Genomic DNA, 25,823 nt, shown 5'->3' with positions numbered 1-25,823 from the left:
AAAGAAAATAAAATCTCTAAATTGGGTCATATGTAGGACATTCCTCTTGGTAATCTCTCTGTATTATAGAACAGCCTCACAATTTAAATAGAAGTCAACCCAATTTACAAAATTGGATTGGACAAAACACTAGAGAACATGTTACAGTATAGGGAGTCATCATGCATACACAGTGCAGATGCACTGCTGAATGACCTAACTTGCCCATTTGCATCTCTAATTTCTATGATATAATCTCCATTCCACACTGCAATTATTAGAGAAAGAAATTAATTTCTTGGTTTCAAGGAAGTTGGTAGAGGAATAGAGGGGTGAAGAGAGGAAATGGAATTTTGCAGAGCCATGATTCCAAAAATAATTCAGAAAGGAAAAATCCTGTAGAAGAAGAGGATAGAAAGTAATGGAAGAGAATTGACATTCAGCATGCTGATAAAACTCTACATTGCTAGAATTGTGGGAACAAAGTCACTCCTTGTTTCTATTGCATTCCAACTGTTTTGTTCGCTTCCACTATTCTTTGCCGTTTGTTTTTATATTTACTATTCCATATACCAATTAAGAATTCTTAGCAGGTCTTCCAAGCAGTAGAAATTTAAATTAGATTACAAAAAGACCTCAAAAGCAGAATGAGATTTTAAATGGATCATTGAAACTAACTGCAAAATTCTTTTATCAGAAGGGGGGAAGGTAATACTTTTTAAGAGTGCCTTAAAATTAATCCAAAATGAGTGTCACTTATTTTCAGCGTGTCAGATTTGGAAGGTCTACTCTAAGGTTAATGTGAAAGTGAATGTAAAAATATTTTAAGCTTTTTATTTGCCAAACTAGAATACCATGAAATGAAAACTTCAGGAAACCAAGGTGGTATCAACAGCACCAGCCATAAGGTAAGTACAGTGCCCTAAAGTATATTCCATTGAGGTAAATGAATTGGGGTGCAAGTTGCTCAGGGTAAGAGCTGCTGCTTCTCCTTGTGCCACATGGAATAGTAAAAAAAGTATCCGACTGCATGTTTCTTGAAGGAATCCACAGTTCTGCCACGCAGTTACTCTGTGTTGTACAAGCTGGCAAAATAGGTGGTCCAACCTTTGCCCCACACTACCAAACTCACATCTTTGCCTCCTGCCCCATGCTGGCATGATGGTCATATGTTGACCAGAATCAAAGCTCATCTTGACACACTTATGCCTGTTATTTTTCACTAGCAAAGGCCAACAAGTAGTAAGTAAAGCAATCTTCAAAAATTGCAGTGTCTGCTGTTTGGGATGCAGTGGCCTTGTCTGCACCAGTGTTTTCTTCTGGAGTATCTGAGGACTGACAAGGCTGGTCTAACCCCATCAGTATCAGAGATGCTCAGTGCACAGCTGCAGATGGAACTCCCTAGACAGTGACTGTTTCAACTCCATCCACACGGCCAAAGGTTAAACAGGAGCTGTGTCCCACCCATTACCAGTGCTTCACAGCCAGTGAATTTTAAAAAAAAATAAATAAATAAAATTTAAAAAAAAAAAAAAAAGAAACAAACACCCACATCAAATCCCCTTAAGGAAGAAAGTGTGTCCCTTCCTGTGAAAGGCCTCAATTTCTGCTCTCGGGTGCTGCACCACTTCCCACACACTGTCACAAGTCTCTAGTACTATTTTCTGGCACCAGGTGATCTCAAATCCTTTCTTTTCTCTAAGTAATTTTCCATTCCTCACACCTATGAAGAAGAGTTTTATAAAGGTGATTCACCTAAAGCTAGGTGATCCCTGTGCACAGTTTTGGCTCGTTCCCTGGGCCCAGCCAAGCGACTCACCATGTAGGACCACAACTCTCCTCCAGGTTCATGGTTCCCAGCTCAAGGAGACACCAAGACAAACCTGCTCCTAATCCCAAAATGTGCTCAGCCACCTGCCCCAACAGACACAGCAAAAGGGGCACTTGGGCAGGTGCTGCTAGCCAAGGTGGTGGCCAGGAAGAGGAGGACAATCCACTTGAGGACTGAGGAGTTGTGGAAGCTGTTGTGTGAGGCCTGAGAAGAGGCACCAGGGATGAACAAGGCTGGGGTGAGGCAGCTGTGGGGTGGCAAGCAGAGAGGAGCCCTGGAGGGGGAGGGAAGCCCAGGCTCGTGCACCTGATAGACCTGGTGTCTGAGAGAAGCCTCTCCTTCAGGCAAAAAAACTTGAGGAATTTTCCTGAGGGACAAGGTGGCAGCTGCTGATCAGTCAGTACCAAATTTAGACACATGAGCATGAGATTGTGGGGTTAAAAGTGAACCCTCAGCAAGCCCCAAACTGGGGTGTGTGTATGTGGATGCATCATTACTGAGGAAACTTCATTTCTCTACCTTTTTTCTTCAGCTCCTGAGTGGCTGAGAGAACTGCTTCTACAGAGATTGCTACTTGTACAAAACACAACAGCCTGCTGAAATAGATTTAGTTTATAAAGTAGCTCCCCATCACAGCAGCACTGCAGTAGTACAGACCTGAAAGTCACCTGTAGAGAACACTGAAAAAACAACACTCATAGCAACAAAATCTTCTGGGTCAACAAACAAAAGTATGTGAAAAGAAAGAAGGCTTTGATGTCTTTGGATTTTGAGCAATTTTGTGAAGTGGTAATGGGGAACCAGGGGATGTTACTTAAACAGTGCAAAGGCCTTGAATAAAGAGTGTTCACAAAAGGCTACTAAGGAAAGCCAGTTGCCAGGAAGAGAAGAGTGGGTAACACCCTGCCAGTCATGGATGCAAATCCAGTTAGGGGATAGCACACAGGGGCAGAGCAGGAATAATTGCTTGGTTCTTTTCACAGCATTTAAGTAGTGGGGTGCCTTTAGATCAATACAAACAGTGGCATTGTTTAATGTACTTATTGAGGTCCTACTAGAAAAGCTGTATCTCTAAGAGCAATGGGCAAGACAAGGCTGGTGAGGCACCTTGGTAAGCCTTGACAACACTAAGTAACTGAGTAATGCATCAGCAAAGGGAATGCAGTGTAGATGAGTGCACAGTAATGAACCTTGGAAGGTATGATTTAAACTACTCAAATACACAGATGGATTCTGAATTAATTGTAACCTTTCAACAAAAAGATTGAGGCATCAGCATGGACAGCTTAATGAAGGTGTCTTCTCAGTGTGCTGCAGTGGTCAAACTCAGAAAATAAGCTGTAATAAAAAAAATGGATGACAGAAGATATAATAACGTGATTATATAAAAAATATTCATAGAAAATTTCAGTTATCCAACCTCAGAGGGAGAAAGAGAAAGCTGTCTAGAGAATAAACCAAATGAACTTGTAGAGGTCAATCATGCCAAGTGCTGCTTATGTCCTGAGTTACTGACTGCAGTGCATCCTAGAATCTCAGCACCCCAAGTGAGCAGATTGATGACTTTTAAAAAAAAGAGTACATGAACATTTGTTCAATGAAGAATGGAATGGATGTGGCGCATGGCATGCTTATGTACCTAGTTCATAATAAGGAAACATGTAAAAGGACATGGTCTTTCAATGCAGCCTGTAACTAATCTGTAGAAAACTGGTCATAAACTGTTACTGTGGTAAATAGCTTTGTTTACCACCAAAGCCAGGAGACTTAAACATACATAAAAAAAGAAAGGAAACACAGCCTCTCTGCTCATGTAAACAGAGTCAGTCCATTAACTGTTGTAATCAGTCGAACTGATTATACAAGCCATGGAGGTACCATTTCATCAGTTGTACAGAAAATAAAAATGACAAGGGCCTTCAATTTCCAGTGTTCAAGAGTTGGCAGGGTTAAGACAGAAATCCCTCAGATTTATGTCTCCACCAGTGATGATATAGCTGGTGAGTTGCTTTATATTAAAGTTTTGTCCTCTCAGTTGTAGCCATGAGGAAATCCTTCCTCAAGTATTGTTGAATGCCAGATGCATCACAAGTTCTCTAGAAGACATTAATGTTGGCATTGCTAGTTAGGCAGATACAGAACTTAGTGTACCAGCAGCTTTTCCTGTGCTATGAATACCTGTCTTCAGGCAAAATACAAGCGACTGAATTTCAGATGTCCTTTTAGCTATTTGTTCTCTCTGAAATCAAGTTCCCTTGTGCTGTGCAAAAAAAAAAGAAAAAAATTGAGCACGGGATTGCTAGCCGTAATACATGAGAAGCAATATGACAGTTTAAAATAGCATTAATCAGAGCTATAGACTGAATTTAAGTCAGTCACAGAACATTTTGTTTTGTTCTGCAAGATCTAATATAATATTCAAGACCATATAATATTCAAGATAATACTAATACTAATAATATTGAGAAGTCAACTAGCCTGGAGATTTTTTATACATGAAAGACAATAACAAAATGTTCAAAACATTGCAAACTGTCAGGAGCTTTGCCCTTAAATGTGACGACTCAGAGAAAATCTGTAAGTTAAAATACAGAGTGGTGGATATTCCTCAAACTCTTGGAGGAGTAAAAGCAATATGTACATGTCTATTAGTAGTAATAATCCTCTTCCTACCCTGGCATGGGAATGGTGGGGTTGGGAAGGGGATTAGAACTGCAGGCAACCTTACCGAAGTACACGTGTAGGTCAGCCTTCACCCTTGGAGTAAATATTTTTCTTATGATCTTTAAGACAACTTCAGATGGATGCAAGAACCCTAACACATATTCATGCTATTGCTGAACACCTTCCATACCATGTTTATTGTGTATGGGCATTATAGTGAGGGAAGTTGTTGGATTTAACATTTCCTAAATGTATGGAAATTGGTTATTGGGGTGTCAAGAGTCTGCAGGGAAGAAAGAGGCAGTGGATGTGGTTATGCAAAGAAGTTGTCAAAGAATGTAACTTCACTGTGATAGATTGATAGAATGTTGCTGGACTGCTGCCATTCACCCTGTGAGAGATTTGGTTGGGGGGTGTTGCACGTAGCTGCAGGAAATGGGCTATTTGGAAGGAAAATTGCAGTGATCTTCCTGGACAAGAGCTATGAGGATTGAAAGTTTGCAGGGAAAATTCATCCTGGAGCAGAAAGGAAGCAAGAGCCTCCAAAGAGTCTTGCAGAGGTAATTGGTAAGAGGCACTGGGAGTGGAATATTTAGGACACAGGGAAGGCAGAAAAGAGAGGGGAAAAATTTGTCCTGTTGCTTGGGTGGGACTGAACACAAGGTTATTGGAAGGGTTACCTTTTGGATGAGATTAAAAATGCCAGAGTGGATCCTGCCTACACTGAAGTCAGTAACGGTAAATGACTATTTCTACTGACATTAAGGTGGCTGGAGCCCCACTCATGATCTGAAATAAATGCAGAAAACTAGGATAGGTGTAAAATGCTTTGATGTCAAATATCTGTGGCCACAGTAGTGATTCTTAGGCATTAACCCAAAAAGATCTCTGCTAGGCATTTTCTAGGAGAAAGGTATCAATTTTTTCCACTTTACAGAGAGATAAAGTGAGGTCTATGTAGGACTCTCAGAAGCAGAAAGGAATTCGGGTGCTTAAGTCTGATTTTAATTACACTGCTGGAGCTGGGAGAGAGGAGAGAACAAATACCCTGGCTTCTGGCCTTTTGATGAGACCACTGCACAGCTATTAAAGGACTTGTTTTCCTTTCTGATTACATTTGACCATTTAAATCCATTTAAGCTTCTACTCTAAAAGGAAAAGAGTGCATGCTCAATTCTAGAGTAATTAGGTAATGTTGGTATTATGCTCTGAAGCTGTGAAGTGGTAATTTATGTAAAAGGCGAGTAGTAGTATTATTAGTGCTTGAGTACGATATCATCAGGCTGACGCATAAGAACGGCAAAGTGTGAAAAATTACATACATCTGCTCTGCTTTCCTAAAAACAACTGAAACCAAAAATAATCAATTGGGAAAAAAATTGATGGTGTAGTTTGCAACACTCATAAAGATACGTCTGATAAGAAAACAGGGTGTGTGTTTCCAAATAAGGAGCTACCAAACTTGAGTTTTGAGTAGTTTTAGGAAATAGAAACTATTTTGAATATTTACATTTCTTTGTTTATATTTCATTATTTTTCATGGGTTTGTCAGACTTACTGTACATATTTCAGAGCAAAACTTAAAAAACATACTAGAATTGAGTATGTCATTTCCAAATCGTAGGGCCCACGAAACAGCTACTTACACAAATGGAAACAACATTTGCTGGTGCCAGCCAAAATGAAAGGCTGAAGGAAAGCAGGAAGTAATCCACATAGAAAGTGTGTAACTAATCTTGAGAGGGATAGCAGCAAGGCTCCTCTGCAGCGAGCACTCAGGAAGGGAGAAGCACAGATAGGCATCTTCTACACTGAGAATGGCCTGTCTGAGCAAGATTAACCCTTGCCACAGAAAACAAAGATAACCTATTGGTGTTACAGAGAACAGACAATGTGAAGCACTGGATTGAGATGAGACCAAATTTGGAATATAAAGCCTCAAAATACAGCTTTGCAGTAAAAAGGTTCTCAACTAAAGAAAGGCAGTGAAAATCCACTGATATGACAGGTCAGACTGGAATGATTCCCAGATTCTTCATCCTTGTAAAAAATAAACCACTGGAGAAGGTGTATGGAAAGTAAGTTGCCTAAAATGACAAACTAGATGAGAAAGTTTATTGCTTACAAATTCCCCTGAACCCGCAGCATATTTCTAAAGGCCTGAAATAGATAGTGCTGCCATTACCACACAGTACACACGTTATAATTATTTAATTTAGGAGAAGAACATAATCAAATCAAAGGAGAAAATGTAACTGAAACTGCAAATGTCTGCTGACAATGTATGACACGTGACACCAACACCATAGCTGCTTGTAACCCTTTATCATCAAGAGGAGGACTAAACTACTTCCCTATTTCTTTAAATAAAAATTTGAAGTGGCAAAGTTGCTGGAGAAGCCTAAATGACCATAGTGGTTATATGAAACAACTACTTTCCTACATACTACATCACCATATTTGCACACACTTGTTTGCTGCGCACAGAAATCTTGTAGTCCCACAAAAGTCAGTATTTCTCATGTGATTTAAAGAGATTCTACTGCATATTATACCATTAGGTCCAATAAGCACATCCAAAGTACGTGCTTATCCATATCTAAATTGGTGTTCAGCATTGCAGCAGAACATTTCTCTTCTATAATAACCATTATGTTAACTTTACTAACATTTTCTTCAAGTCAGAAATATTGAAATTGCAAAGACACAATCTGGACTTAATCAATGGAATAATATAATTATATTTTTAATTAGGTATTATTGAATTCCAGGCCAGACACTCACACAGATCAGTGTCTCAAGTGGACTGTTGTGCTATAAAGATGTGATCACCTGAAAATCCAGTCCCAAGTACAGACAGTTGCTGGATATAAGTTGTGTCAATTTGATCAGCTGATGGTCTGACAAGTTAAGATTTTGTCAACCTTATTCATAGTGAGAAGAATCTTACCTCCTGCATAGCCTCACCCACTTAAAATAGAATGTTTGTATGCAGATACAAGACAGCAGAGTACGTGTGAAGTGCTCTGTCCAAAAAACATGACTGTTAATCATGTGTATAAATGTATCTGTACTGAGCCCTATATTTGTAATCATAAATCTTTTTTTATTAGCATTGCAGTTCATTCTAATAATAAATTTCAATTATTCAGTGGACTTCAAATAAATTACTTGTCAACCACCAGTTCAATTAATCACAGAATGTATGCAACAAATGCTTTAGGTGTACTCATCCAGGCCTAATAAATACTTAGAAGTATGCACACTGCTTTCTAGTAATTTTTAATTAAATAAAGCTTCTCATTCTAAAAAAAAATTTGAAGTCTTTCTTTACCCAAATGAGTAGTATTAGTATGTAGCTTGGTCTCCAAATGAAAAAAATATTTGTTCATACAGCCTAGCCCTGGTGACCGCTTTCCACCTCTGTGCTCTAGTTGAAGCTTGTGTTATTCAGTTTACTACAGAAGCTGCCACTGCTTTGTCAAAAGCACCTGAATGTTTCCTTTTGTTATTTCTGGTTCCCACTGATACCAAAACATAAAGAGTAGTGAAAAGGTCTGTGTTGGGGTTCTGTGTGACAAAGTACAAACGGAATGATGCTTGATTCATTATTTGCTTATGTGTGTGTTTATTTTAGTATATTTACATCCTCTTGTGCCTCTTCAGAAAATAATGTTCTTAATAAATTTTCCCATTTTTGCAGTTACTTTTTCAAAAAAGACACCTTGCAGTGAAATTACACTTAAGGAATACTCTCAGTCGTGATTACACAAGTTTGAAAGACTGCACAAAAAGGGCATATAAGGTAAAAAATGGAGCTTGCCAAGACATTCTTACATGAATAAGATAATGAAGATAAAGGGTGCAAAGCCACATTCATTGTTATCAAAGTAAAATATACTGGCACATTAGTATCTTGATTCATCTAACAAAACAAAAAAAATGTGTGTGGGAAGAGAGTAACACACTTTGCATAGCCTGTGTTCCTTAATTTTGACCACCAATTTTATGTGTACATCTTTGGATCCTGGCATATCTACAAGAGATGCAAACACATGAAACCCTTTAACATATCCCCTAATGCTTCAAGGAAGTTCCTTACCCTGGGTTACTCCTTTCAGAATGATTTACTGCTAATAAAGCACACCTGTAACCCCAATTCTCAGCACTGTAACCACTTGCAACCAGCACAGAGATGGTTTATTCTGTCAAACCTGTCAAAGAAAAAATTAATCACATACAGACTAATTGAGATACCACATTCTATGTCTCCTTCTGCATTTCCACTGACTTTCTCCTACTAGCCACTCTTATGAATACCATACAGATGTGCTTTGACATCACTCCAGTAACTCCTGCTGACACAGGCCACCACTGAAAACAATCCTCAGTGGGTCATCTCATCCATACTTGAGCTGCCCACCTGTATGTCAGGTGCAGCACCACTCTGAACAGTGGCCTTCCCTGGGATAGCAGATTGTTGAAACAGGAGGCTAGATGCTCAGCTCTCAGGAATGCCTGGCTAGTGTCTGGACCAACAGAGGGGAGCAGTGATGGATTTAGGAAACTCATGTCTGATACTGAACTAAATAAACTGAGTTAATCCTATGTGTTCTGCCATAGTCTGAACCTTGGGGCTGTTCCAAAGGCCAAACTGGCCATGGTAATTCCTTCCCACCTGGATACACAGAGGTTCTCATAACTAGACCCATGGTTAATCTTGTGTCCAATCTTTTCCCTCAATCCCATAAGAATAATAGCTCTCTCAGAAACCCAGAAAACAGAGTTCCCTGATAATCAAAACTCCAACAGCAAAAAAACATAACTGCCCTTCTAACAAAGGGAATTCCAGGGGGCAATACAAAGGCATGCTGAGAGACCAAAACAGAATTCTCTGCTTCCTGGGTGCCCATCTGGAACAAACTCATCATTTTTTTCTCGGGGTGGGCAGTGAAACTAGGGACAGCCATCCAGCAAAGAGCTGGGGACATCCTGCACCACAGTTCCCTCCTCCACCCCAACTGCCAGGTGCCTCTGAGAAGGGTGGGTAGCTTAGGTGAAGGTAGCTTTGAAGAGGTCAGATGTGAGAGCAGCCAGAAAATCATGGCTTGTCTTCTCAATAGCAGAGTGTCATTTCTACGGAAAGGGCATTTCTTCCAGGATATCATTCTAATATAAAATTTCCTATCAGATAACCCTAGTAGCTGTCCTGACCTGGATTTTCCTGACTGTCTTGTGTCAGCGTGGGAGGGAACACATAGAAACTCACCTCCAGCATCATCTAGGACAGACAAGTTACAGAGAGCTAGGGATTACATTTTCAAAGTTGCAAAAGAAGGGCAACTTGTTGTCCAAAATTTGTTGTCCTGGGTATCTTGTTCCAGGGATATATTACAACACTGAGCAAGCTTAAACATTTCCAGTAGATATCTAAAAACACACCATCTGGGATTCTCCTTTGTGATTTTCCTTTCCTTCCTTTCACCACGATCAGCAGACATTCCACTCTGGAAGGAGCAAGCAGGGCTGCATCTGCAAGCCAGCCTTCCAATCCAAAATGTTAACATTCAACCGAGGATCCACTTTTGTCTTTCTTTTCCATTGTCGTGTTTGATATTTCTCAGTGATTTGTCCTAGATGGGCCCTTCAGTCACATTCTGCTTTCAACTCTACTCCGATTCTTCACTTGAGAAGCCACTCTGAATCCTGCTGGTTTCATTCCCACCCCTGGCCATCTCCAGCTCTCTCCTGATATGCAGTGCCCTGCTTTCTTGCTGTCTGACTGAGGAACCAACTCATATGCAAAAGACTTTGAAGAGCATGAGTGAGAAGATTTCTTTAAATAACCATGGCTTAGATCAGGAGTAGCAAACAAATGAGATTCAGAGTTTCCTGAGAGCTCAGTGGTGATGGGCTCATGCTTTGTCCGGCATTCCCTTAGCTGCCAGTCGCAACTCTTCCAGCCAATTCCTGGAAAGCAACCAACTGACTGTGTTCCCACATTGCTGGAGAAAGCATCATCCCACCTAGTTCTTTGTATGTGGGCTGTAAATACTTGAAGATATGTTTTGTATGAGTCAAGTGTCATGGAGGCTGTGACTTCCCTACTATTGCTTCTGGCAGTCTTGCACCAATTGTTCCTAACTCACTTTGGCAAGCTGGCAGCTTCCAGCACCTGAAAGCTGAAAATAGGAAAGGGCATTTGCAAGGGTAGTGATACGATGTGTGCTTGGCTTTAAAAAGGATCACAAATTTAAAGCAGCGGAGAGCAAAAAGGCATACCAGTATCACCATGGATATGTGACATTAAACAAACCACTTGTCATGATACACAGCTGACTACTTGCCAAATGGAACAGGATCTCCATATTATTCATTGTTTTGTCCTGCTAAACCTGCACACCAATGAGAAGGAAAAAACTCCAGAAAGGTACTGTCATTTTTCTGACCATCTCTGGCTGTGTTGGAGATCCTTGTTCAGTGGCAATTCCTCCATCCATCTACTGACATGCATTTGAAGACCAAAAGGTGAAATCATGGTGAGCACCCTACTTAACTGCTGCAGGAAAGGGAGCTCCAGGATAAGGTAACTTCCTTGAAGTAACTCACACTTGTAAAGCTTTCTGTCCTCCCAGCGCTTTGATTTCACCCCTTTTGTCCCTCACAGCTGAGACATCAGCCAGGTATTTTCCTGGTATCCCATGTCTGCCCAACCACTGCCATCTGCCCATGTGGCTTTGCCAAAGGATTGCACCAGCCACACAGAGACACTCATCCATCCCCTCAGTGCATCCAGGAGCCCAGCTCTGCCTTGTCTCTCCTTGAGATGGAGGTAGAGCTAACTATCCTTTAGGTTTTGTAAGTCACTGCAGCCAAGTAAGAACCTGGCCCACCCAAAAGGGGGCAAGATGCTGCCACATGGAGAGCCTCTTGAAGCATCCCATTTGTCTCACCTATGGCGCCCCAGGGAGGCCCTCCTGCACTGTGCTGCATCCTTGCAAAGCATGTGGAGGAGCAGAAACCCCATCTCAGCCTACACGATGGCCGTCTTGACCTCAATATTCACAAGAATATTCACAATTCTTTGTGCCGGGGGAGTGTCCTGCCTATCACTGTCCTCTCTGTGTGCCCGTAGACGGCTCCAAGAAGAAAAACAAACACGGAAGCAGAAGGCCAGGCAAAGGCACTGTGGAAAAGTGGGCCACCATCCAGCACTTCCCCGTGGCATGCCTCCCCCAGCCCCTCAGCTCTTCCCTGCTACTTGAAGGACAGCATGGCTGCCCTTCAGAAAGGAGCTGGATCTGGAGCAAAAGGCAGGAGAGATGGCCTCGGGGGTGGGGGGGGAAGCTTGGGTACGCGTGGTCCTTGCCAGGGCTGTGCAGCGAGGCATGGCTCTGCCGGGCAGGGGGAGCGATAGGGGGGACCTGCCCAGCCAGGTCGATTGCCCGTGCAAAGCGTGTGCCCACCCGAAGCCCGCATGTTCTGGGTTTTTTGCCATTCCAATGGAAACAATCGTAAATAACTGTAATAAACCCCACAACACCGGCCAAGGGGAAGAGTGGGTGGGCACTCGCCCTGCACAGCCCGGGTGGCAGCGGGCAAAAAGCAGGAGATGAAGGGACGTGGGAAGTGGGGTGCGTGCCGGTATCCCCACATACACCTCCCGCATACGGCTCCCGTATTTGTGGAAAAAGGTGGATTTCGGATCTCGGCTCCGGGGGAGGGGCCGGCCCCATGGACGCCCACGCGGGTTCTGGGGCCTCACTCCGGCGGATCCGGGCACCTGCACCACGGCGCCGCCGGAGGGACGGACCTCGCCCTGCCCGGAGCGCTCAGTCCCACGCGTGTCGGCGGCCGCGGCGCTGCAGCGGCACGACCGGACGGGGCGCAGAGGGCAGCGGCGATGCCCGGGCGCGGGGCCGGACGGGGCCGTGGGCGGCGGGAGAGCGGCTGCGGGGTGCGGGGGGTGCGCGGGGTGCCGCTCCTGCCGCCCCGCCGCGGAGCCCCGCTTTGTTCCCGGGGGAGGCGCTGAGCGCGGGGTGCGCGCTGCCTTCCCGAGCCGCCTGTCCCCTTCCCGCGTGTCTCCGAACACGCGTGTGCCCCGCTGCCTGCGCCCGCGCGCTGGGTGTTGGGTGTTCGGGTTTTTTTTTTTCCCTTTTCTTCCCCCCCTTTTCCCTCCCCCCCCCCCCCCCCCCCCCCCCGCCCCGCTTGCTCCAGGTTTTACTTCTGGTTGCCTGTAAGGGTTTTGCTCCTCCCTTCTGAAATCCTATATTAGCCGCGGCCAAAGCCGTGTAAGGAACACAGCTCATTGTTGGCAAGTGCCGATGCGCCTCGCGGAGGGGCGAGAACCAGCTCCGGGGCTGCGGCAGCGATCGCGGCGCCGGTCACGTCAGCGCCGGGGAGAGGGAGCCGGAGAAGCCCTCTCTATGCTGGGTGACTCTCGCTGACTGATTCCACCGCCACCTTTGAAGGAGAGGAAGAAAGAAGCCGGGAGGTGAGTGCGGCGGTTCTCGTGGCTGGTGCCGGGTGTCCCTTTTGTGTGCAACAGGAAAAACGCGACTGTATAAACACGCGAGGAAAGGTGCTTTTCAGCTGCTTGGCTTCATGTCCTTATCTGTTCATTACCGTATTTTCACCAAAATAATTGGGACTTAATTCCAAAAGTTGCTGACAGCGGCTAGGTGGGACTTGCCAATTCTTTGCTTGCTCCGCTCAAGTTAGCGAGAGTGCCGTGGGAATCCGCTGCCTTCGAGGGAGAAGCCGGGGGGCTTGGGCGGCTCCAGAGCGTGCGGGGAGGCGGCGGCGGTGGCCGAATGCGACGCTCCCCGCCGATAGGTATGCGCGACTTGGAGTGGGAATGCGTGCTGCCCGCCGGATTAGCGGAGGGGACCGGGATTTTCGTTCCGCGGGCTCTCCTTTTATTTCTCCTTTTGTACTCCATGGTGGAGCCACTGTAGATTTTTTGGAGATTTTTTTTTAATTATTCCCTCCACCGGGAAGGAGAGAGGACTGCAGGACCAGCGAAGTAATTTCTGCCAGGGCCAGGCAGATGCAGCTGGTCCGGGAGAGGGCGGCTGGATGTCCGAGGAGGGTGTATTTTCCTAATATATTCACACGCTAACTTTCCAGGTGAGCCATGGCAGACCACATGATGGCCATGAACCACGGGCGATTCCCCGACGGATCCGGCGGGCTCCACCACCACCCTGCGCATCGGATGGGCTTGGGGCAGTTTCCCACCCCCCATCACCACCACCAGCAGCAGCAGCCGCCGCAGCAGCACGCCTTCAGCGCCCTGATGGGCGACCATATACATTACGGAGCTGGGAGTATGAACGCGAGCAGCGGGGTGAGGCACGCCATGGGGCCGGGCAGCGTGAGCGGAGGGCACCCGGCCGGCAGCATGCCGCCCCCCGCCCGCTTCAGCGGCTCCCAGTTCATGGCCCCCCCCGTCGCCAGCCCGGGAGGACAGCTGAGCGCCAGCATGCAGCTCCAGAAGCTGAACAACCAGTACTTCAGCCACCACCCCTACCCCCACAGCCACTACATGCCGGACTTGCACGCCGGTAGCCACCAGCTGAACGGCGGCAGCCAGCAGCATTTCAGGGACTGCAACCCCAAGCACGGCGGCGGCGGCGGCAGCGGCTTGCCGCCCGCCGTCCCCCACGTCCCCGCGGCAATGCTGCCGCCCAATGTCATAGACACGGACTTCATCGACGAGGAGGTCCTCATGTCCTTAGTCATCGAAATGGGGCTGGATCGCATCAAGGAGCTTCCCGAGCTGTGGTTGGGACAGAACGAGTTTGACTTCATGACAGACTTCGTTTGCAAACAGCAGCCCAGCAGGGTGAGCTGCTGATTCATTTAAAACAAACAAAGGACTTTTATCGGTGCGAATGAAAACATTCCCCTAGACACGGTGTCTCACTTTTCAGGGCTTGAAAAGGTGAGAATCTGGAAAGCAGAGTCAACTATGCGCTTGTATAATTTTTTTTTTTTTTAATCGCTGCCACTTTTTTTTTTTCTTTTTGTAGCTTTGTCACTCACCTCCCCTCCTGTAGTAATAATATCTAGCGAACTCTGCCTTTTTATGTTGGTTGCCCCCCTCCCGATCTCCCACTCTTAATTTCCTCACAGTAACATGCCCAGAATTCCCACAGTGCCGGACTGTTAGATATTAATCTTGGCAAATTGCTTAATCTTGTGGATTTTGTAAACTATGGTTTCCAGTGACTTGAACTGCATTCAAATTCTGAGTGAACAGGGAAAAAAATTGCATTAGTTGGTTGCATGAACTTTGAAGGGCAGATACTACTGCACAAAAGCTGCCATCTTGCTTAATTTTTAACTATGCATTGCAGTGCAGACTAATTTTTTTTTTTTTTCTTTTCTGAATACGCTAAACTGGAAGCTTAACAGATGTGGGCCAAACCTTTCCAGATCAGGAAAAGTAATACTGTTACTTAAAAAGTCTGCTACCCAGTCCCCCTCCCCCATATGTACAGACAATAATATGGTGTGGATGGAATGTTGACTAGTGGCAAACATTTCACAGATTTTTTTTTTTTTTTATTTTGTTTCTGTCTTCAGCGTTTTGACACTGTGCTAATATAGTTTATTCAGTACATAAAAAGATACTACTGTGTTGAAAGCTTTTCAGGAAATTTTGACAGTATTTTTGTACAAAACATTTTTTTGAGAAAATATTGTTAATTTATTCTATTTTAATTTGCCAATGTCAATAAAAAGTTAAGAAATGCTTTAGTTTTTCTAGAAGTCATTTACCAGTATTTTTCTTCAAAACTCTTCCCCACTGTCCCTGGTAAGTAGAACATAACATCTTATCTGTACAACCGTGTTGGTGTGCAAAAAGACATTCCAAGATAGAAAGTACACTACACCCATATATATGTCATGGTGAACTCGGTAGGTGAGCGGGATTTGAACATACTTACAGCATAAAGCCTCATGCGTTACATTGTAATATGCCTGTCAGTGTGGTTTTCTGAAAAATAAAGTTGCCGAGGGCGCAACTTTTTTTGTGACTTGCCAACATACTTGCTTTAAATGTAGTTGTCCAGAGTTATGATGCATAAAGTATTTATTATATTTATCTATTAAACTTGTAATTTTATAAATCTGCTTTCATTTATATAGTAGATTTTGTTCTTTTGTATATTCGTTATCTCCCCTGGAAGAGCTATGTAAAAAGTGTTTGTAACGTGGGAAGGGTGGGTGGTGGGTGTCACCCTCTGCCTCTCTCTTACCTCACAGGGTAACACAGGATATTGCTGCATCAATCCAGATCTGCATGACACTGGAACCAGTTTCATTTCATTTCCAGTGACTTAGGAGAAGGGGAATATAGCATTGAAGTATTCCACAGTGGGACATCTCTGACCCCCCTCCCCCAGGAATTGCTGCCAACTGAAGCCACTGACACCAATACATACAGGTCTACTTAAAATATTTTGGAGAAAAATGCCCATTATTTTAAGGCAGCTGACACTTAGTGACAACTGTTGCTGCCTTCTGCCCTCCCTTGGCCTTTGGCAAAGCTCCTGCACAAGTTATTAGTTTGGTGAGGGCTGTGGGATCAGGACCCTAATAATACATGTAATCCCGTTTAGCCATGCTTCCCAAGTTTGACAGAGGAGCAATACCACTGAGCCTTCTTTTTGCTTACTTTTTAATCCCTGTCTTCTGAATTTGGAAGAAAAACAGCATGGTGGATGTGGTTAAATTTTAAACCTGGTCACGTAAACAGGAGGATATCACCACACAATGGGAGTGTAAATAGCAGTGTTTTGAATCAAGCTGGGAAATTAAAGTGATTACTATTTCTAAGATTGCCCCAGCTGGTGAGAAAAGTGATACTTCTCCTTTGCCTTACAGACACGAAACAGCTAACATGTTTATGGACCAAAAAAAGGTAAATATTAAAGTATTAGGTAAAAGGTAAAAAGAAGGAAGTGTACGCTTTTGGGAAAAACTGAGATGACAAAAACGCACTCTGCAGGCAGTGACAGTCCATTCCTAGAAAACTCAATACCAAGAATTTAAAAAAAGCAGCCTTCTGGTTTCAGCCAGTGATTGCTAATGTTTTGTGACAGTAAATTTTACATCAAATGACAGTAAATCATAACTTACCAACTCACCAATAACGTAAAAGAGTGTTTAGAAGAATGCAGCAGTAGTTTTAAGAGCCATTGCCCAATTTGCCACTATATAAATCCTTTTTCCATTTTAAGGCTGTTTGATCTGTGCACATTTCATTGCCCTCTTCTGCGGGAGTTAGGGAGGGTGATTTTTCTGATTCTAATCAACTTCTTGTAAAACAGACTATCAAATTATGTGCATACCAAATTGCATAGATGTTTAAAGCCTCAATGATCTTCTAAAACCAAAGGGAATACTCTCACTTTAATGATAGGCACTTTTGCTTCATAAAGTTGGTTAAACAACAGATTCTTCACAGTTGAAACATCACTACTTAAGTCTGTCAACATTAAATCCTTCCATGCAAGATTTTCCAAGAGTAGGCAGTTCCATGGGCATACTGGTAGAGTCTATTTGTGTAAAACTCCATGTAAAACTGAGAGCTGCTGCCTCTGAGTAACAGCAGCTACGGAAAGCACTGGCTTTGGGCAAGGCATCGCTAAGGGGTTTTATGATTTCTTAAAAGTAGACCCTGGGGAAATTTGCCAAACAATCATATTGTCTGCCTTGTCCCTTAATTTTTAATGAAGAGTCAGATCCCAGCGGATACCACAAGTGTGTATTTTTTTTATTCATTATATCATCTACTGAGCAATATTGGGGGCCTGACCCTCATCTTGCCAACATGAACCCCTTGGCAATGCTCACACTGGCTCTCATGGCTAAGGCAGTTACAGGCTTTCAAGTAGATCCTCTCTCCTCCACGCTGCTTCCAAATAGACAAAGTAATTTATAATTGGAACCCAGCGATTAGCGAAGGATGCACAGTGACCCAGTTCTCCAGCTCCTCACGAAGGACACTGCTGTCTCGCATCCCACTAAGTTGCTGTCAGTACAGGAAACTTGACCTCTGTACCTTGGCTGTTTTTCAAGAACTTCCAACATGGTACATGAGATCTGCTCCTCTTTAAGCCACGGCCATAAATAGACGCGCTGCTTTATTTGGACGCCAGATCAGCCCTAAGCCGGCCCGCCACGCATCGCGCGCTCGGTGGGAAATTAGGCATAGACTGACGCCGTCCTCGTCCTTGTTCCCCGGAGTCAAGAATTCACGGGTGGGCGCTGGGCTGGAGGCCGCAGGAGGGGCGGCTGCCCGCTCACCGAAGGGCTGGGGCGCTGCCCGCCAGGGCCGTGGGCGCCGCGGCAGCCCCGGCCCGGCCCGGCCCGGCCCGGCCTGGCGCGGCCCCTCAGCCACCTGCGCGGGGCGGCCGCGGCGCCAGCGCGCCCCCCGGCGGCGGCAGCGCGCTCTGCGCCGGCCCGCTGAGGGCGGGGGGCCGAGAGCCGCCCCCGAGCCGGGAATCTCCGTCCGAGCCGCGGGCAGGGGCTGTGCGGAGCCAGCGGCCCGCAACGAGGCCTGCCGGGACACAGGAGGGGCCCGGCTCTCAGCCAGAGCAGCCGGCCCAGTGCTCGTCACTGCCCTGCCCGAGGGACCCCCGGAGAGCCGACGGGGGTCCCTCCCCAGCACCCGACCCGAGGGGGGTGCGAGCCCTAGCGAAATTTCTCGGTGCGGATTTGGAAAAGAAGCACACAAACCTGGTGAAAACATGCCTGTTGGTCTCAGGTTTATTTTAAAAAAAAAATTAAAAGAAAAAAAAAGTTATATAAACAAGGATTATCCCCTGCTTATCTTGTCTTGCTAGGGGGATTGGAAAATTCCAACATCTGGATTTGCGGAGTTCCTTTCATTTGTTTCATTTTTTAGTCACTCTTTGGTTTTTTTTTTTTACTTTTTCCCCAGGGAGTTGTTTTCTGCACTCAGTTGGATACAAAGCGCTGTGGATCGCTGGTGTTCAGCCAAAGGCTTGTGGCTGTGGAGCCCCACAGAAGTAGTTCATCAGGGCATAGGTGACTTCTGCATCAACATCTGGCTATAGGAGTCATCCTATTCCGACCTTGTTCCTGCCCTCTTCCTCCTGCCCTCTGCCTCTGTTTCCTCCCTGGTGGCACACCAGGGCTTAACGTGTGAGCTGGTACCCAAGGGGACAGTACACCCTTGTATCAGAAACCTCAGCAAAATTGTGGCTCACAAGCAATGAGCGGAGGGAAATGAAGTCAGAAAAAGCAGTTCTTGTCCCTGACCCTACAGCTGTCCCTTTTGAAGCCTTCATTTCTTCAAAAATACTTTGGCTTTACTGCAGACAGGAATAAGAAATGCCAATGTTACAGATCTGGGCTACACACACCAACCTTAGCCAGATCTATTTCTGTATCATCACTCATAGGGATAGCAGTGTGAACAAGGACTAGGTAACATTGACAGGAGCTGTTTAAATGATAAGACAAAGTATTTTTTAAATAGTCTGGCAGATATATTTGTCAGATAACAGTGCACGTGCAATAAAACTCAGATGAGGAATCAGAGGAATTTGGAACCTGAGGCAGCAGCATTTTCTCAGGATTTCATGTATTCTAAGTGCATCATTTTGTCAGTAAAGAGGAGGTGTTTTACATAGTTTATGAAAATATATTTACACATTTCAATATGGTGTCACTATTGTGCTCACGCACAAGATAAAGCTGAGTCTCAGTAACTGCAACAATAAAGAGATACATCAAGTGACTGAACAGATGAGCTGCTGTTACGGTAGGTTCCCCGTTACTCTCTTTGCCTCATTTTAGAAAAAATTTGCAACACCCGGTTTTTAATAGAGTTGGTTCAGTCCCTTTCCATCTGCTGTGCCTTTCCCCCTCTTAAAAAATTACAGAGGGCCAATTTGATCACAGGCCTGAAACAGATTTTGAAATACTTATTTACCATATTGAAACCAAGCAAAACATTTTCCGCCTTATCGGTCTTCGTGAAATGCTAACCACTTTTCACACTTTTTTCTTTCACTGGACCATTTTGTTATCTCTCTCTATTGGAGTGTTCATTTGGCAACATATTGCCCATTTTATAAGCAGTAAAGTAAAATAAAAGAAACTTTCAGAATTGTGAAGTTCCTAAAACTGTGTCTGAAGTTATTAGTGCCAGTACACAGCATTTCCTAAGCTCAAAAGCTAATTATTGAGCAGATGCTCATTGTGAGAAGAGCATAAGATGCTGAGGGCAGTTTTGACCAAGAGCCTCCCAAGAATTGCCCTATGAGTTTTCTGCTGCAGGCTGCTTTGCTAGCAATAGTGCACTGTGCAGGAGATGGGGACATTTCTGAGAGTATATAAAATGTCTTATCTGCTGCTATTCAAACACAAGTAACACAGAGTATTTCAGATTTCACTCGCTCTCTCTTCCAGGATATGTATTTAAAGGCTTGATACTCAAAATCTTTTCTATTTACTTCAAGTTACATTATTTGGTCTAATAAGTGATATTATCTCTGTCTACAAACCTCATACACTTATATGCCCTCCATCAACTTTACATGAAGTAGAGTATGTATTTGAAGACAGAAATTAATTCCTAGGATTTCCCAATGATGGGGAAAGACACCAACCTTTACACACATCTGCTTTGTACAGAAACTAAATAGCTATATTTAGGTTCCTTATAGGATTATAAGGGTTATATAGTTATATTTTGGGTTGCTTATCAGCAGGCGGCACTAAGGCCAGTGTGTGATCCAACGAGGAGATGAAGGGTAATGTTCAAATCCAAAGCCTTTCTAAGTAGCAGGCTGAAAAAAATTAGTGACCACGACAAAGAAAGTTTTAGGGAAAAGGTCTGAAGACCAGTAAAGCCTTAACCATATGCTATGAACTGGTGCCTATCAGTGGAGTGGTCAGGACAGGTTGGTTTTGCTCATCATGTCTGATAGGGCACTGTATGCCAGAAAAGTGGAAAATTCGAGAAAACATGAGGTATTGACATGTTAACCTTCTTCACAGACCATTATTTACAAGAAAAACCTGCATTTTCTTAGGGGAATATAAGTGAGCAAAGCTGCTGCTGGATGGAGTCAATGAAGCCTGCAGTTTTGAGCACCAGCTTCTCTGCTCTTGAGGTTGGAGACAGGATGCATGTCCCTGCTGCTGGACTGTGAGCAGGGAGCAGTCCCGTTCCCATCAGCTGTCCCATTCCCATCAGTTGTCACACTGGAAACTGTTGTAGCCAAAGGATGGGCTTGAAGCCTGTGCTCAGTGCTGCTTCTAAAAACCACCTCCTCTCTTCCTAAATCCCATGTAACACACTATCTCAGCTTTGTCTGGTGGGACTCTTTCAGTGGCCAGGAAGCACCACAGGCCTTGTGCTTCCTCATGTCCTCACTCCGGTTTAATCAGGGCAAATGTAACCATTGGAAGTACTTGGGGTGGCAGCGTGTTTGCTTTGGGATGCATGGCCAGCCAGTGTGGTGCATTATTGCAGCAGTGCCCTGGGATGGTGATGGGGGGACAACTGGTCTGTCACAAGTCACCTTGTGACTTTGCCCTATAAGGAAAAGAGGAACCTCTGACAGGGATCTTGTCCCACCCCTGGCTCCGCAGAGAGGGACCTGCTGCAGGGCAGCCTGCCATCCCATCGCGTCACTTCTTGGTCTCCGTCTGAGCTGTCACCTTTTGAGACCTTGCCTGACATTTTTAATTAAGCACTTTATGTGAAAGAAGTCAATGCACAGATAATCAGACAGATTTTTACAAGGAGCTGTTTAAATTGTTGATACTTACTTGGAGGTTCTTCGTTTCAGTTCACAGTTTCTGTATTGAACCAGAGTCAGTCATTTACCACGACAGATAAAGCCTCACTGTCAGAGTGCTGCGGAGAGGCTGCAGTACTGGAAGCTTGTAGCTAGGTGTTGCTGAAGCCCTGCCTTTCTTATTGATTAAAGTATTTAAAAGAGCAGTCTTTTAATTTGATTTATCGTATACATTTTAACTGAATGAATGTAGTCTGAATGAGTAGTGATGGATGCTTATGGAGCAGAGCCTTTACCTAGTGCAGGAATTGCTTCTTGGCAATCCCACAATGCCTTCACAAAAATTAGATTAATACACACAGCGACTCTACTAGACTGATTCCTTTAGCCCAAACCTCTTGGTCCAGGGATCTTTTTGACATTGTTTAACATGTAAATATTGCAAGCAATGAAGTCCTTTATTAGAGGACTGTGTTGTTTTCCCCCGAGCTCTGTTACCAAGGTGTGTCTTTAAAGGGCGAGATTGGCTCCACAGGAATCGGTGAAGCAGAGCACTTCTAAATTCCAAAGCTGAACTCTCAGTATTTTGGCCTGAGGAAGGAACAGAGACTACTTTTTTTCCTTGCCTCTCTTTCAGATCTCTCCAGCTCTTACTGTACATAACAGCTTTGCCCTGAATGGCATTCTCATAACTGTGATTGTAGATAAGGCAAAGTTCAGGAGTTACATTCTATTCCCTCTCTTTTAGGTTCGTTTTTTTGTTTGTTTGTTTGTTCGGGGTTGTTTTGTTTTGGTTTGTTTTGTTTTTTGGGTTTTGGGGGGTTTTTTTGTGTGTGTGTTTTTGTTTGTAGTTGATTTTGGTTTGAGGTTTTTATGCTTAGCTTTCAAAAGACAGTGGTCTTGAGTTGTACAGATTAACAGGACTTAACTTTATTATTCACCTGTGATTTTTTTTCCAGATATACTTTATAATGAAAATGTAGATCAGTGGTCTTTGGGTCCAGTTCTGACCTAGACAACTGCTTGGTCAGTGAAGTCCAAGTCAAAAATCAAGGTCTGACAGATGGCTTATCCAGTATAGCCACAGCCTTGGGATCCTTTTTAGAGAGCAGGCAGTACTTTATGCCAAAACTACATAGCATATTCTTAGTCTCATGCAGTTACTTCAGCTCCCCCAAAGTCACCCCACCAGAATCAGTGGGCCTAAAAGCGCTCAGAACACATTATTCATTTTAGGAGGACTATATTTTGCTTGGTCAGGTTATACCATAGTGGTGTAAATTAGTCTTGGGTCTTTTCAGTCCTTCTTGAGAGTCTGGAGTGGTGTTGCTGGAGACACTGCTGGATCAATTAAAATGTGGATTGAGCACAGCACTGCAGATGCAGACAGGAACCATCCTCTCTAACTCCAACACCTCATGTAACAGTGGTAATTTCTGATTGGATTGCATCAGAATTTGCAATCACTATGATGACTGAGAATCTATCTGATATTCTCATTAACTTAATTCAAATATAGGGTCACATATTTGAGTATAACCTTAAAGTGATGTTTGGGTCACGAATGGATTAGAGAATGTTGTGGTCCATATTTTGCTCTGACATTAACTTACTGGGGTTTATTACTGTTAAAATCATTCTGATAAAGAACTACCGTGACCTTATGATTAGCTTTTTTCTCAGCCTAAAGTGAAAAAACTTGAAAACGTTTTCTTTCTTAGTTTTGATGGTTTTGTATCACCCTGGTAGCAGGTGGTCTTTAACTACTGAGAAGGAAAGGAAAGTAGATGGAAATGTGATTGACTAATATTTTCCTAAATTTTTTTTCCTCCCTCAAAAATATGAGCAGCTCCAAAGTGCTTGTCAGTGGCTTTGGTCAGCCTCTTTCATTGTGAGGAAATTGCATGTTGCTTTTTTAGGAAGCTTAACTACATTCATGAATCACTTTCATGTATGTCACATCTACAGGGTACAGACACTTCTGTTTTTTGGTTGTTCTGCTAAAAAAGTAAAAACATATGTGTATATAATATTTAACATCCAAACCAATTCCACTGCCAGTAAAGCATCCATTTTTATCTGGGAGATTTTGTACTTTCCTTTAGAAAGGCAAGTTGCCAGCTTAGGCCTGTTTGTGCCAAGAGTTACCAGATTCATGACTCCTCAGTGTTTGTTGCCTGAGGCGGGTGATCATGCTGAAATGCTGCATGACTTTCTTCTTCCACTTTGTTGATGAAGGTTATGTGGAAGATTGATGATCTGTGGGTATCCTTGACACTTGATGGTCTATGAAGGAACTGGGTCATGGAACAGGATTTAGAAATTGATAGAGCCTCACAAGGACCCAGCTAGTCAAACCTTAGTTGGTAACATAAAAGGAAAGAGAATACAGAGAACATGGGACTCAAAAGAACTGTATTTTCTCCTTGCTCGCTGTTGGCTGGCACACAGGAGGTTTCTGAGGGCCTTAATGACTAGTGTGCCCTCAAAAAGCTTTTCCTCTTTGTGACTGGCAAATAAGTGAAAAAGGATAGGACTAAAGACTGGTTTTACTTTTTCCTATTTTGTTGTTGGTAAAACAGTCCACAGTCATATGAATTGTGACTATCCTTCTTGCCTGCTCTGCTAGCTGATCTAGAGAGAAGAGATTATGGCACAGAAGCCAACACTGAGAAGCCTGGAGGTGCAACCAGACAGTAGTAGCCTGCTGCACCAGGAAAGCAAAATCATATAACAGAATGGTGGCTCTGGTTATTTACTCATTGTCTATCTTACAAGACAGGGAAGACAGATGAAAGATCAAATGATGGGGGGAAGGAAAACAAACCAAAAAAGGTAATATTTACTAGTCGTTAGAATAATGATATTACAGTCCTGTTATTTTATTTGCATTCTCCTGTATGGGTTGTTGTAGTCACAACCTCTGAAATTTCTCTGAGATCTCACAGATATTTTTTTTAATTTAATGAAAATCAAAATTACTCATTTCCCTGATCATGTGGACTACGATTCCTTTGTACGGGAATAGATTTGATTGGTTAACATTTAGGCCCTGCAGTCCTATATTTACCTAACAGCCCTCCTGTTTTAAAAGCAATGTGGGTTTTAGACCATCTTTGCTCAAGCTGGCTGGGCAGGTAACATGAATTTTTCAACCTATGTAAACCCTTTGCAGAAAGTGAAGGCACATAAAACGCACAAAGACACAGAACATTTTTGTGAGGTGGACTTCCCTTTCACTCTAAGTATGCAACTCTGGTCCTCCTGTATTAAGCAAGCATGCCACAATCAGAGTAGAAAAGAATCTGAGCACATCTTGTTCCCATCTGCATGACCTTGAGTAGGTCCTTATTTATTGTGCATTAACATGTAACGCTTTGTGTCTCAGTTTACCCTTTCAAATAATGAGTGCAATGTGCTTTTTGCAGTTCACTGCTGCTTGATGTTGAAGTTAATATGTTATATTACAATCTTCATGCAAGCTACTACACAACTGGAAAACACTGGAAACCACAGAAGCAAACAGTAATTAGTGATATATCTTGCAATGCTATAGAAGCACAGACAATATTACAGATTGCCTGCTGATGAGTTTCCAAGTGAACTAGAATTGTTCTCTCTGATTCCAGGTGGGGGGCTAAACAGTTAATTTTCTTCCCTTAGTTCAGCAATTCCTATTCCATATAGTTTGAGAGTCTCAAATTACATAACTGCTCTGAGGCTATTGAAAAGCACTGAGATCTGACCCATCCTCTCCTTTAGCATGCTGTTAGAGGAAAAACAACTCTTTAAATTCATAGTAATGGAGTTTTGGAGACACATCTGAAGATACCTAAGGCTAAATATTATGTATGTATCTCTCTGTATACTCCTATTCAAGTCCAGGATCAAAGTTAGAGACCAAATTGCCTTTCCCAATAAATATGACTTGCATAGGCTTTTCATGTACACAGAATGAAGATTTACTGTATTCTAACAAGCTGGGGACATTGATGCTGCCTCCTGTATTTCTTTCAGCTTAGTAAAACATGAAGCTCACTCTCACCTGATCTTTTCTTTATTCATCCTTTCATCTCTAGGGTTCTCTTTTCTTCTTTATTATTTTGGTCCCACAAATGTTATGTTTAATAAGGTGCTTCTGCATAGCTAGAAAACCCTTATAAAAAATCCAGTTGACACCATTTCAGTTCTGATCTTCCAGTGCCAGTATACCTCTTGCATCCTTTTGCATTCTCCATGTAGTGATTCTCCTTCCATGCATGCCTTAAAATAGGTCATTGGTGTTTACATCAGCAGCAGTTTTAGACATCAGGGTAGTGCTGCCAGTTCTGCTGATCACAGGATCATTCCTTCTGAACTAATAGTTCATTGTCCACCCTGTCATTATCCTATAAAATAAGATCCTCATTAGGACTTATTTCACCATCACTGTCTCTTATTTTCCTACTTCTTTTTACAGATCTTTATCTTTCACTACAAATGTTCCCTGATTTCCAAGTATCATTTATCTCAATCTGTCATTTTCATTGTGTCAGGCCCTAATCTTTCCTCCAGTATTC

General features: G+C 43.6%; 1 protein-coding gene across 1 annotated transcript; it reads left to right on the top strand.

Moving 5' to 3' along the window:
• The first annotated feature begins 12,682 nt into the window (after nucleotides 1-12,682).
• CITED2 (Cbp/p300 interacting transactivator with Glu/Asp rich carboxy-terminal domain 2) lies at nucleotides 12,683-15,626 on the top strand. The gene is made up of 2 exons (XM_071434127.1): nucleotides 12,683-12,968; nucleotides 13,604-15,626. The coding sequence occupies exon 2, from the start codon at nucleotides 13,611-13,613 to the stop codon at nucleotides 14,331-14,333; it is 723 nt and encodes a 240-aa protein (XP_071290228.1). The 5' UTR covers nucleotides 12,683-12,968; nucleotides 13,604-13,610; the 3' UTR covers nucleotides 14,334-15,626.
• The last annotated feature ends 10,197 nt before the right edge of the window (nucleotides 15,627-25,823 follow it).

Source organism: Agelaius tricolor, unplaced genomic scaffold (genome assembly GCF_023055355.1).
Source record: "Agelaius tricolor isolate 1412-34295 unplaced genomic scaffold, bAgeTri1.0.p SCAF_1, whole genome shotgun sequence".
Classification (NCBI taxonomy): domain Eukaryota; kingdom Metazoa; phylum Chordata; class Aves; order Passeriformes; family Icteridae; genus Agelaius; species Agelaius tricolor.
This window is presented reverse-complemented; position numbering and strand designations above follow the sequence as displayed.

What these genes read in the sequence shown, in the direction of transcription:
- CITED2 (XM_071434127.1), top strand. Translation starts at nt 13,611, where the DNA reads ATGGCAGACCACATGATGGCCATGAACCACGGGCGATTCCCCGACGGA.